General features: G+C 44.6%; 1 protein-coding gene across 1 annotated transcript in view; it reads right to left on the reverse strand.

Moving 5' to 3' along the window:
* Positions 1-14,431, reverse strand: part of PKHD1 (polycystic kidney and hepatic disease 1 (autosomal recessive)) — a 279,334-nt gene that overhangs the window by 226,193 nt on the left and 38,710 nt on the right. The window contains exons 28-33 of the mRNA XM_009319748.1: positions 11,641-11,771; positions 9,989-10,124; positions 6,171-6,366; positions 4,665-4,732; positions 410-2,023; positions 92-235 (exon numbers count right to left, since the gene is read on the reverse strand). Coding sequence (XP_009318023.1) covers positions 92-235; positions 410-2,023; positions 4,665-4,732; positions 6,171-6,366; positions 9,989-10,124; positions 11,641-11,771 — 2,289 coding nt within the window. The remainder of the gene's footprint in view (positions 1-91; positions 236-409; positions 2,024-4,664; positions 4,733-6,170; positions 6,367-9,988; positions 10,125-11,640; positions 11,772-14,431) is intronic.

Below are 14,431 nucleotides of genomic sequence, written 5' to 3' on the forward strand. Positions count from 1 at the left end.
GCCCCCTCCCCCCCCCTCCATTTTTTTGGGGTCAATATAGGTTTTTAGGGGATACTTTTAACACAATGGCAGGTTTTGTGTCTTAGCTGACCGTGTAAGCGTGGGGCAAGGCAGCTCAGGCCAGTCATCGTCGTGTTGCCCAACATTTCACAGGGGGTGCCACAGACTGTGACCAAAGTCTTCCTTGGGGAAAACCCAGTTCCACGCAGGTAAACTGCTCCTCCATTCAAGCCACCTTGGAAAAGGAGAGAAAAAGGGATTTAAGACAGAGCCTGACAGCCACCTGTGAAGAAGGGTATTTTTTTAAATCATAATCTTTACTTTCATACCAAAAAAAAAACCAAACCAGTCACCTCAGTCCCTCACACTGCACCCCATGGAGGAGCTACAATAAGTCTTCGTGACTTACCCCAGTTGTGATGCACAGCTGTCACCATCAGCTGAGAGGTGAACGTCAGGTTAGAGGAAGCCCAGCCCCTGGGGACATCCAAGCCCAGCACACGGTACTCGCCAACAGGGAGCAGAGGAGCTGAGCACTGCAAAGTAGAGTGAGTGATGGTGACACCACTACAAGCAAAGTCTCCGACAAATACGTAGATGGTGTCCACCTCTGTGACCCGTGAGACGGTCATTGTTAAAAGGAGACCAGCTGCAACAAGCGAAAGGAAAGCGGGGGTAAACTCTTTGTTGTAACTTATTCTTCCAAGGTAATACGAGATGCCATCTATTTTTAGACTCAAAGTCCTAGTCCCATTACCCGGAGGCACCGTGCACTGGATAGCTACACAGGTGACATTGAGAACAAGGCAAGGGTGATGATCAATGAGAACAGAAGTCGTTGTCTTTCCTTTCAGTGCCGAGCCTGCTAAGGTGAGCAGGCCTCCACCATTGGTACTGAAGTTTTGTGGGTAAAACCGGTACACCTGAGGCAGGATGGTGAGAACACGGGACGCCTTTCTGAAGCAAGCTTGCCCACTTTTCCTGTTGGGTATGGAAATGTTGTGCTGCCCCGGGGCAATGCAGTGTGTCTGGCACTTGATGCTGGTCTCATTCCAAAAAGTTACCTTGCAGACAGCCTGGTTATTCACATGTACCACAGGCCTGTCACTTGACCATGCCAACCTCTGTCCTTTGATCATCACATAGGTGAATGTCCCATTGGTCTCCCAGGTCACCAAATCCACAAGGGGGGTCCACTGCTCATGAAGGTGGAGTGTACAGTCTCCAAGGCAGACACTGCTGATCCCATTGACAGTCACTGTGACATTAAGAGCCCAAGATGCCTCAGACAACCACTGGTAATTCAAAGGATGGGCCCCTGGAAGCACAATACAACTAATGGCATCGTTACCAGAGTTCTGGATCTCACAGGAATAATTACCATCCAGGCTGACCTCTACCAAATTCCTCCTGGATTTTAAAGCAGTACCAGATATAGTGAGTAACATCCCACCACAGATTGATCCTTGTGATGGGGATATGGAGGTTATCCGTGGAGTTATTGTAAGGGCCTGCAGCCTTGCTGTCACACGAGCATATCCTAGCTGCCTCTGGATAACCTGGATGGGGAAAGTCCCGGGTTCCAGGCTGTTCAGTGGCAAAGAACACTGATAAAACATTGCAAACTTGTTGCCACGTCGAAACTCAAGTTCACATTCACTGTGTCCAAGCTTAGCCACAGATCCAGTGATGTTTATCCCCTGGATACTCAAGAGCACGCTGCTATCTGTGATTTCCATTTCAACAACAGTGATCAGAGGAGTCATAGCTCTTTGGTAATTAAAGGTGGTGGTCCTTTTTGCAAAAAGAGTATGTTGAACTGACCTACTGCTGATGACTACGTTTACTCTGACAGAGATGTCTTGTGAATCTTCATTAGACAAATTAGCAGCTGGCGGGGTCAGACACCAAACTGTGTCTTCTGCCAAATGAGTAACCGTACAGGTTTGCCTGTTCATTGAAACAGAAACCAGGGCAGGGTTTTGGCTAAAGCCCGCCCCAGAGATTGTGAGCAGTGTTCCACCTAGGAATAAAACAAAACAAGAGAGGAGGACATTATATGCAGGAAAAGAATCAATCAAAGACTGTTAGTGAACAAACAAACCATGATAAAGCTGACAAGCATTGCAGACAGTGTTAGCCAGGTCAAATGGAAGAAGAAATTAAGTCCTTTTTTGGAGCAAGACACGTAGCAGTCATGTATCAGGATGATCCTACGTGGACAAGAGGCTAAGGTACCAGATAGCCAGCATCATGGCAGCTAGTGACAGTAGAAAGCCACCACAGAACTGGAGGAAGCTGTTGTGAGAGGACCCCTGAGAGTAAACAGAGACTGAGCTCTTCAGGGAATGGGACTGTCTATGCAGGCAGGTGGGGAGATGGTAGAGATTGTTTGGTCCTGCTGCACACAGGGAAGCAGGATGCAGTATGAATACTTTCAAACAAAAAGCCAGAACTACAGACCTTCCTTCAATCTTCAGCCACTCAGGCAGAGTGCCAGATTTGCCATGCACTGATGGTCACTTGCCCTTGAGGAGTTCACTGACCAGAAAAGCTGATACATTGATGAATGCTTCCAGCTTCAAGCCCTCCCGTACTTAATATGTTCCCAGTCTGCACCATTTAAGATGGGTAGAACGGGAAGAGGAAGAGAAGAGCAGTTCCCCCTCCACTGTCAAAGGCAACTCTGACCAGGGCTTCCCATGCATGGGCTGGAGGAAGGCACGCTGTCTGCTTTCCCCTGTGGTTGCCTGGATGTTTTTATTCCCTAGGCATCTACGTAAGACCACAGAAGAAGACGGCAAATGGGTAAACAGACTCCTGGTGTGAACTGGTAGGATCATTCATACGGAAAAGCAATTCAGGAAGAGTTAGACACAAAGTTATGACCTCCAGCTGAGGCTGCCCTTGTGTCTAGTGTTGGAAGCTGGAAGACTGTTGTAGAGAAGTATCATCATACACTGCTCCACTCATATAATCTTCCTAAATCATCCTATATTTAGGTCACTCTGGGAGACAGGCTATCTTAGGTCTGATGCAACACAGTTATTCTACAACATGGCAGTGGAGTCTTCCTCGCCACATTGTCAGGAGAAGGAGCCTTGGGAGGCTCTGCTACCACCCTTGCCACTGACAGTAGGTGTTATCTGGAATAAACGTGAATCCTGATATCGTGATTTATATAACATTGCAGAGCAGCAGTATCGGCACTGCCTCCTAGGTTGCTGAGAATAAGAGCAGCACTGAAGAAGGAGCAGTCTGGATTTTAGGATGTGATAAAGACAAAGAGGCAAACCCCCCAGCATTCCCAGCCTAATCCCATGCTTCCAAGTCCAGAGCTGCCTCCCTTAAAGCCATCTGAAGTCTGTCTCCATCTTCATTTAGTTTGCAGTACTGGCACTCCCAGTGTCCTGCCTTGCTTCACCCTCTTTATCCATAAAGCCCGTGTCCTTCCTTTTCCCATGATCTGGCTGAAAAATAAGTTGTTTTATAATGGGGTTCCTTTTGAGTGAGCTCAAACCCTTAATCCAGATGGCCACACAAGTGTTAGAGACAACAAAAGACTAGAGATAAGGTGGGGAAAGGACTGCTGCTTTTTGCAGCGATGAGATTCTAAGTCAGCTTAAGGCATTCATAAAACTACAGCCAAAGAGTTAATCAGCTCTTATTTAAATTCCAATTTACCCTTAAATATGAAAAGAAGGGTGCAATTCTTTTTTTTTTTTTTTTTTTTTTAGTATAGCTTAATCTTCAAAACTGGTAGCCTTTGCTATGCAGACCCTATCCACTCTCTCATCTTTCAAGGCTTGGACACTTCACAAACTATTGAACTAATCACGTACCACAAAGCCTCTGAGTTTTTGTATCTTTACATGTGTTGTGAGCCTGGGAGAGCAATCTGTGGAGGACCTGAGGTTGCATCACAGGAATTTCTCTGTCTTCTATAAAAGTGTTTCTAAGGGCTCATGTAAAATTCACTACAGAGATTCAACTTTCCCCCATCCCCAGCCAAATGACAAAATAAATCAACCACCCAAATCTGCTTTTTAAGATTTAAAGTAAAACTTTTCTTTTTAATTCAGTGATGTTTTGCTCTGAAACACACTTAAATTATTTCCAATGTTTAAAAGCTTGGAATGGGATTAATAAATATTTCACTTTTGATTAAAATTAACATCAAAAAAAGGGTTTTTTTTGTCTTTTCAACTTAACAAAAATGAATGTCCCCTTTGGGATCACTTGAAATTATTGTTTGCTTCAGACCACTATTGTACCCTAACTTTCCACCTAACTTTCACATAGAAAGCCTTGAAAGATGGAGACGTAATGACTGAAAGAAACAGCACAGATGAGTCAGGTGTGGGTGTGCTTTGTTTTCCCAATGGGAACATGCAAGGATACATGAGCAAACACTTTGGGAAATCAAATTCAAAGCACAGGGACCCTGAGCCAGCCAACCAGATCGAGGGATGCTCACTACAATCCCACATTTCCAGACTGCTGCTGTCTGCCGGTGGATGCCTGCATAATAAAGGGTCACAGTTTTAAAACACCCGCATTTAAACTGATGTGGAATGGGATGCCCTTTCCATCCCTGCAGGAAAACTGTGCCCTTGATCCCTTTAACCTCCACAAGTGCCTGCAGATGTACCGACGCTGTTTACCCAGAAAGGAGCCACAACATGGCTCTGTGCTGAAGATCTCTGAGAGGTACTGGATTAACGGCTCAACCCTGCAAAACACAAGCAACATAGAAAGGTTGGGGGGGGTGGTTTGGTTTTTTTTATTTTTCTCTCCTACTGCAGCGCTATGCTTTCTTACAACTCCTTCGAGGTTGGAAGGTCAAATGCCCACCTGGCACATGCCCCTTGTTCAATGCCACAATGACAAGACTGCCCCCCACCCCAAATTTTTCCATGTGATTTGAGCTACATCTATTAGGAACACTGTCTTATCAAGTGGCAGCCTGTAAGCCAAGCTCAGTCCATGAGGCACAACTGAATTGCCCATCAAACGAAGCAAGAATGAGGGGCTTTCTGCCAAACAGATCCCACTGTAGCCACAGACAGGAGATGCAAGTGCAGCAAAGAGACATCCCGGCTGCCTTCCCTCCTTACATCCCCCCACCAGACAGCGGAGGTAACTGCAGCAGGAGGAAACCCAGACATAAACTCCTTAAGCCCACTCAGATAAGGGTGTAGCTCTGCTTCTGTTCCACCTACATCTATTTATCCTCCTCATCACTCTCTTTTCAAAAACACCCCCTGCCCTAAAAAGACACGTTAGAGAAGTAGGCCTTCCCAAGCCTGCAATCCAGCCCACCAGAGATCGGAGCTGTCTCCTGGGATGACCCATCTCCCTCCACTCTCTGTCCCTGGAATCAAAGTGATGGTGCTGCTAACAGACTCCAGTATCAGATGGGATGAATCCCTGCATTTCATCCCACCGACCACAGGCTTTCTCCTTCTGAAGTTCATTAATGCAACAAGCAGCTTAGGGTGGTTTGTGAGCAATAAAAGCAGCTCCCTTCTCCCCAGTACCATTGCTTCAGGATCATTCTTAGTAGCTGTCATGGATGAGAGCTGCGTGGCTGAGGAGCAAAACTGTGTTGCTTGTGAATGCATTGTTGCATCCCACTTTCAGGTCGGTTTTCCCCCACATTTTAATTTATTTATACTACAGTTATCTAGGCATGAACTTGAAGTGTCACCTTAAAAGATGGAAATAGCACAATTTAAAAATTCTCCAAACAAAGCATTTTTTTTTATTTTTCAAACTAGCTTTTGTTTTTCTCATGAAAAGTGTTTCTTTTTTTCTGCTGTTTTCCTACAGCAGGATTTATCTGCATTTGACCTGAATCTGTGAATACCTTTGATTGCCTGGATATGCATTTTTCATCAAATCAACTGTTTTTTCTAAAATGTTTCTCTCCTGCCTCCTACTGATTCAAGGGGAGTTAATTGACTAGCATTAGCAGTTTGCTGACTTGGGTTCCACAGATCAATAAATGCCTTGATAATTATTCATAATTTTATACCACACTGCAGATTTCACTGTTAGGTACAGAATTTGTGAAAACTCTTACCTGTCTCTTTCAGATTAACCCTAAAATACCAAATAGGACAGAGAATGAAATTTAAATCTTAAGGAAAGTACATGCATTCACACACCTGTTTGAAGCGACAGCAATGCCATTGATGATGACAGAAACATTGTACCATCCCGCAGCCAAGGCTGGAAGCGTCACATTAACACCATGGTCCGTCTGCGCCTGGATCTGTGCCCATGAGCCCCCAATTTGCACCTTGATATCTGACCCTCGGTAGCTGGCAAACTGGGATATTCCAATTTGAAGCTCCTGACCCCCTGCAGAGAGAAGAATGGATGAAACTATTTCAGTGTTTCTGGCAACAGTTATTTTAGCACGCGTAACCATTGCCCGAGGAAGAGGATGGAGTCCCATCATGCCAGAACAGGTCCACTCACGTCCATCAGCCCACAACAAAAACTAGAAGACAACAGTGGTTCTGTATCCTACTCATCCCTTGGAGTCTCTGGTAAGGTCACCAGCCACCAGGGTTGTCTTGAGACGTTAGCACAGTGAACTTGGCTATGACCATCTATGGCCACTCTCAGCCTGCTGATACACACTCAGGATAGGATCCATGCTCCCTTCCCATAAACGTCTATCCTATAACTATCTCCAGCTGATTAGAGCCAAATCCAGTCTTTCTAAAGCTCACATAAACTGGAGCTGAGGAATTCCGGGATTTTTCCAAAATCCCTGACAAATGATCCAGACCACATTTTTCAACACTATTGAGCTATCTAAATTTAACAGGGGCCTCCCAAAGCTAGATGAAAATTGCCTTGGGTACCTGAAGTCAGATGCCCACATATGCTCCAAAGCACCTTGTTTTCAGGAAACGTGGCGCTCTCTCCCATTTAAGCTCTGTTGTGAGCCAAATTATATTCAGATGATAGAAGATACTTTCCTTTATTTGTGCATACTGCAGTAATAGAAAAAGACAAGGGCAGTAGAGAAGGGAATTTCATAACCTAAATTCCTCCTGAAATAGCTTAAAAAATTAGAGTGTTATGCATCAGTCCAAATAAAAGCATTTTCACTGAGAGCTATATCTGTAGCCAGTGAAGAGAAACAGAGCTTTTATGGCATGATTCATCTTATTGTAAGGAAGACATTCAAAAGGGCTGTGGTGAATCCCACCACAGAATCGCCTATTTCTCTTCACTGACTTTGCAAGACATCTAAGCAACAAGCACAGAGACATATTTAGGAGGTAAATCTCACCCTCCTCTCTCCTCTGAAGGGTGGGGGTTCAATTGCAGAGAAGCAAAAATAAACAGGACAAGAAGGGGTCTTCAAGTCCAACTCCCTGCTGTCATAGACCACTATGTTACATAAACCCCTTTCCTAAATTCATCAAGCAAAAGGTGTTAACATTTCTTTACCATCTGCTTAGGCCAGCCAGCCCGAAACACTTGTCTACCCATAGAGTTGCTCCAGAACAGTTGGTGAAGATCAGCTGTCCCAGAGCAGCTTCATTTTTGTCCATTCCTCTTTTTCACTGAGCTCACTCCATTTTAAAAGCAATGCTGCACGTGGCACTGTTATCCCAGCCGCACAGGACAACAGTCAAGAGCAGCTCATCTGCTTTACACTCTCACCTTGTCTTAATCAAAATGAACTTTTATGGATTAGCCCATCCTTACTAGAGGTTCAGATCTGAGTAGCGTTTTTTTCTTCCAAGCAGAGGCCAAGGTCGCTTGGCTTTAGCATTGCCTCCGCAGCAGGTATGGTCCCCGTTAGCATTCAGCACCGCAGCCTCAGCTTTGGAGAATTCTCTCCCTTTCATGAAGCATGAGAGTCTGTACAAAGCTCCCCTCATCTACCAGCTCCTCTAAGCAGGTCTTGAAGCCAGTACTTTTCGATTCTGCACGCACAAAGAGTCAAATAAAGTTTGAAAGTTTGAAAGCGTGCGAAGGTGAATATATTAATAACATGAACTCTTTGGACTCTTGGTCAATTGTCAACTTAATCCTAGATATGCCTGGAAGGCATCAGTGTAATTTATTTATTCTTTTTATTGTATAGGAGGAAAATTATATTAAAAGCCGAAGCCGTGGAGGTTCTGAATAGAAGATTGAACTCAGCCACACCACTGTTCACGAGACATTATAACATTAAGGAATTCCTTGCACCTGGGCTGCCCGCGGCTAGAAAAATCTCCCCTTGGTGCTATGGTATCTGAATAATATTCAGATGATAAAGGAGGTTTTTCTCTTATTTATGCATTCCGGAGTAATAGAAAATGACAAGGGCATTTGGGGAAAGGAATAGAAATGCTGGGCGTGCAGCAAGAAGAACATTTCGTCACTGGCAGTCACCTAACCCCTTGCATCCCCACCAAGTCCAGCCAAACTGCTGAGCTGGGGGGAGCTTTATTAAGGTGTGCACTGGAGAGGTTGCACAAGGAGATGAGAAAAAATAAAAAAAACCAAGAGAGGATTGCATCCTTGGAGGAACGGGGGTGGGGTGGGTAGGAAAGCAGGAATATTTCTGCCTTTCTCTTATCTTCCTTCCTCTCTCTCAGAGAGGACACTCTCTAGAGCTCATTTCTCTTGTCATGGCTGAACCTGTTACCAAGAACGAATGGGTGGGATTGTCCTGGTTTCGGCAGGGATAGAGTTGGTTTCCTTCCTGGTAGCTGGTACAGTGCTGTGTTTTGGATTTGGGACGAGAACAATGTTGATAACACGCTGATGTTTTAGTTGTTGCTGAGCAGTGCTTACACTGGTCAGGGACTTTTCAGTTTCCCATGCTCTGCCGACTGGGAGAGCTGGAGGTGCACAAGAAGCTGGGAGGGGGCACAGCCAGGACAGCTGACCCCAACTGACCAAAGGGATATTCGACACCATGTGATGTCATATAAAGCTGGAGGACAAAGAAGGAAGTGGGGGACGTTTGGAGCGATGGCATTTGTCTTCCCAAGTAACCGTTACGCGTGATGGAGCCCTGCTTTCCTGGAGATGGCTGAACACCTGCCTGCCCATGGGAAGGAGTGAATGAATTCCTTGTTTTGCTTTGCTTGTGTGTGCGGCTTTTGCTTTACCTATTGAACTGCCTTTATCTCAACCCACGAGTTTTCTCACTTTTACCGTTCCAGTTCTCTCCCCCATCCCACTAGGGGGGAGTGAGCAAGCGGCTGTGTGGGGCTTCATTGCTGGCTGAGGTTAAACCACAAAAGGGATAATTTCAGACCAGAGTTAGAAAAACGTGACACAAAAGAAAGTGCTGGTGAAGTGCTTTTTTATTTAGGGTCAAATTCATGTGATACATTCAGCTATCTGAAGCATTTATAGAATCATAGAATAGTTTGGGTTGGAAGGGACCTCTAAAAGTCATCTAGTCTAGCCCCCCTGCCGTGGGCAGGGACATCTTCAACTAGATCAGGTTGCTCAGAGCCCCGTCCAACCTGACCTGGAATGTTTCCAGGGATGGGGCATCCACCACCTCTCTGGGCAACCTGTGCCAGTGTCTCACCACCCTCAGCGTAAAAAATTTCTTCCTTTTGTCTAGTCTCAATCTACCCCCCTTTAGTTTAAAGCCATTCCCCCTTGTCCTGTCACAACAGGCCCTGCTAAAAAGTTTACTGCTATCTTTTTTATAAGCCCCCTTTAAGCACTGAAAGGCTGCAAGAAGGTCTCCCCGAAGCCTTCTCTTCTCTAGGCTGAACAACCCCAACTCTCTCAGCCTTTCTCATGTATGCTAGAGTAAAAACAACATAAAACAACTAGGACTGATCAGGACTAGCAGGAAACACGGGGCTACAAATTAAAAGAAAACAACAAAAAAACAGTGTCAGATCACCAAACTCCATAGACCTAAATTCCCTCTGCCCCACCACCATCAGCAATAATAAGACTTCTACAGACAATGCCCAATACATGTCCGCAGTCTTTTCACCTGCTATGCCACTTCTGTTTCTGCTCAGTGATATAACAGTAGGGTTTAAGGAAGGATCATACTGGAACAAGTTGGTTACTGTTGTTGACTGGTACCCAGAAATTAGTGTCACCTGGACAGCAGCATCTTCTGTCCCCTAGAAGCAGAAATGAAGAAAATGTCAGGGATAAGAATGCACCAATAAAAAAAGTTATTCCCTATATTCCTGTATGGCCCATACTTAATAAGTCAGGCACATGGGCACTGACAAAATTTATATATATACACCGGACTCTACTTAAATGTGTGCAGTTACGTTGTCTTTAAAGGAAATTCTATGGAGAGTTATAAACTTGAAAACAATCCCAGACTATGCAGATTTTCACTTGTTATACCCATCCTAGTAAATTAAACAATGGTAAGTAAGAGTGGCTGGAAAGGTACCCAGCAGAAAAGGACCTGGGGGTGCTGGTCGACAGCCGGCTGACCATGAGCCGGCAGTGTGCCCAGGCGGCCAAGAAGGCCAATGGCATCCTGGCCTGTATCAGAAATAGTGTGGCCAGCAGGAGTAGGGAAGTGATCGTGCCCCTGTACTCGGCCCTGGTGAGGCTGCACCTCAAATACTGTGTTCAGTTTTGGGCCCCTCACTACAAGAAGGACGCTGAGGTGCTGGAGCGTGTCCAGAGAAGGGCAACGAGGCTGGTGAGGGGTCTGGAGAACAAGTCTTATGAGGAGTGTCTGAGGGAACTGGGGTTGTTTAGCCTGGAGAAAAGGAGGCTGAGGGGAGACCTCATCGCTCTCTACAACCACCTGAAAGGAGGTTGTAGCGAGGTGGGTGTCGGTCTCTTCTCCCAAGGAACAAGCGATAGGACGAGAGGAAACGGCCTCAAGTTGCGCCAGGGGAGGTTTAGATTGGACATGAGGAAAAATGTCTTTACTGAAAGAGTGGTTAAAGATTGGACCAGGCTGCCCAGGGAAGTGGTTGAGTCACCATCTCTGGAAGTATTTAAAAGCTGTGTAGATGAAGCGTTTAGGGGCATGGTTTAGTGGGCATGGTGGTGTTGGGTTGACAGTTGGACTCGATGATCTTAGAGGTATTTTCCAACCTTAATGATTCTATGATGATTCTAAGTCATAGGCATAGACAGTTAACCCTACACTTAAAATATTAGTATTGTCCTGGGTATAATTTTGCCATGCAACAAAGAACACTGCTGCTAGCAGTCCCTAGGCAAGTTTTTGAATGACACACATATAATGTCCGGAGGAGATCTGGATGTAAAGTAGAACATTTGGAGCTGAAGAGGGTTCAACAATATGAGCAAGAGCAATTGTCCCAAGCATGTTTAAACTACTAGTATACACTAAGCTGAAATTGGAGACATGCAATTTTACTGGAGTTCAAAGCCACAGTTTTGTTTATGTGAGGCTTAGCTAATGATGATGCAATCTGGATTTTTTGCTGACTGTTTCACTGGTTTTCGTAAATCACCTATCAATCTATTGTTAATTAAGCTGGTCTAAACTGTAAGTGGAGTCCATGTTAAATTGTCCCATAGTCAAGACTTGGCTGATGGGCTACTTTTTGCCCTTCCCCCAGTGTAGCTCAGGCGAGGAAAACACAGAAAGGCCTGTGGGCTGCTGACTGTTCCCAAATAAATGTGGTTTCTTACCCGAGAGGGAACTTTACATTCAATTCTTGTTGAATTTCGGTCATCCTCCAAAATTGGGCAAGGCTGTGATCCAAACAACACCAAGTTCAACCCTTCCAGATTGGTCCCCTTGAGAACCACACTCAGTCCGCCTACAAAACCAATTATTCCATTACATTCAAGATTTGGAATGATATTTTTATATACAAAGGATTCTTTATTAATAGGTGACTACAAAAGGGAGTACTGTCTCTCAGTTGATCTGATGATGATCTGCTTCCACCTTGCTATGCCTAGCTTCCTTTCTTTCACCAGAGATCCTTCTTGGCTATTATTTGAATTCTTGTCCATGATACAGGAGGACTGGGTTTGTTTCTTGGTTTTTTAATGACATACTTATTTAAGCTGGCAAGGTCTGGCCTGTGATCTTAACCTTAGAAAGATCCCCAGCCCAAGAATGAAATAAGGAAGGAAGGAAGAAGCACTAAGAATGGAAAATGAGCTTAACACAGCAGGTGCTTTCACAGTTCAAATAGCTGCCAAGCACCCTGCTGTCAAAAAAGCCTGTAGCATGTGTCTAGGAAAGTTAGGTTAGAAAGGGGACTTGGCAGGGCTTGAGACTTAACCGAGTTCTAAGGAAAGTCACGGAGGGCTTGATTCTGCGAAGCACTGAGCAACCTCAGCTCTCCTTTGTGTCAGGCAGAGCTGAGTCTCTTCAATCACATGCAGGATCACGCCCAGCACAAGTCAGACTTGCACTCGGTCTTTCTGCAGCACCCAGTTCCAATGTAAATAGGCAAGATTCCTCTCTGTTTTTTCAAGTGACTAGAAGATTCATAGACATTTCAAAGAGAAACAGAAAAGAGAGCAGGAACAGACATCAATGACAATTCTAACCTGGACTTTGTTCTTTGATACAGTTCAGAGACAAATTAAAAAAAAAAAAAAAAAAAAAAGAAATCTTCCTTGAAACTTACAGCTGTTTGCTGTAGTCATCAGTACTGCAGAGTTTTAGGACTATGGCTGGACAGACTGCTCAGACAGAATTTTTGTTACTGCAGTGTTTATGTGCATGTGCTATACTATCATGGCTATATTACACCCCAACTGAGCTTTTATGGTGCTTTTCATGTGTGATGTAAGTAAACTTCTATGGTAAAGTCATTATATATTGATGGCAGAATCCCTTGTACATTTTCCTCAAAGCATCATTACCCACTAATTCTTTAAACCACCAGAGAAGTCTAGAAGTTTAATCTTCTAGATTTTGTCTGGTTGGCAGCAAAAACAGGCAAAGAGCAATCAGATATGTTAACAGCAAGCTCCTTCCACCCACTGCAACATGGTAATATCTTTAGAAAGGCATCCCACACCTATAGAGATAGGTCACGGGGAACTCCCAGCATGGCACCACTGAGACCAGTGATATTTTGACAAGAGGGACCTGATGCAGCAAAGTACAAGATGTTTCCCTGGCTTCCTCTCCTGTAACATTGTTTGCAGAGCCAGAAACAGCAAGAACTCAAAACTGAAGCCACTTGTCTGATGTGATAGTCGTCAGATAAGGAGCCTCAGATTTAAGAGTACAAAATCTTAAGTTTTGATATCTACACTTATATCCATATGCAATGAAATACTGCATATGTGCACTTTACGATAAGATTGGAGAGGTATTTTAAATGGAAGAAATTAAAAACACAGATGGAAGCTGTAATTCTTTCCAATTATAAATGTTCAAGGCATATGTAATGTAAGATAGCATTATACTTCCTTTCTTTTTAATGAGTGACAGATCACTGTAATTGGGAGAAGAACTGGATTGTCAGCGAAGGAAATGAGAAGCAAGGCCCAAGCACTAAAACCTGCCATTGTTGGCTTTTTTCTTTTAAGGTTTTTTTAATGAATTAAAGCAGTGAGTATCAACCTTATGTACTATATGACCCTCCCACTGGAGAGGAGGAAGAAAAGAAAAAGAGGAAAGAAAAGTATTAGAATATCTTTCTTGCCATACACTCCAACAAAACATAAAAAAAAAAGAGGTGGCTATAACTTCTTGTTTTTCATCTTAGGAACCCTACATTCTCCCAAGATGACCCCATGGCTTATCCAAATAGAAGTCCACAGACCATCATTCCCTTCCTCTGCCTGCTCCAAGGTGGCCATAATCAGTTCTCCAAGCCACATGGCTGAGCTAGCTTCATGCTGCACCTCGGCCAGTACTCCTGCTCTCAGTGATGTTTGTTACCATGAACTCAAAGCACCTCAATAATGAAACTAAGAGGTTTCCAGACAAAAGCTGGATAACTTTTACTGTCAGAGTAGACCTGTTATAGACGACCCAACCAGGATGAAGAAGCTTCATGCTGCACCTCGGCCAGTACTCCTGCTCTCAGTGATGTTTGTTACCATGAACTCAAAGCACCTCAATAATGAAACTAAGAGGTTTCCAGACAAAAGCTGGATAACTTTTACTGTCAGAGTAGACCTGTTATAGACGACCCAACCAGGATGAAGAGGCGGATGAAGCGTTCTACAAGCGGCTGGCAGAGGTGTCTCGATCGCTGGCCCTTGTTCTCGTGGGGGACTTCAACTTCCCGGACAACTGCTGGAAATACAACACGGCAGAGAGGAAGCAGTCCAGGAGGTTCCTGGAGTGTGTGGAAGACAACTTCCTGACACAGCTGGTAAGTGAGCCTACCAGGGGAGGTGCCTCGCTCGACCTGCTGTTTACAAACAGAGAAGGACTGGTGGGAGATGTGGTGGTCGGAGGCCGTCTTGGGCTTAGCGACCATGAAATGGTAGAATTCTCAAT

Source organism: Pygoscelis adeliae, unplaced genomic scaffold (assembly GCF_000699105.1).
Source record: "Pygoscelis adeliae isolate BGI_AS28 unplaced genomic scaffold, ASM69910v1 Scaffold121, whole genome shotgun sequence".
NCBI lineage: Eukaryota > Metazoa > Chordata > Aves > Sphenisciformes > Spheniscidae > Pygoscelis > Pygoscelis adeliae.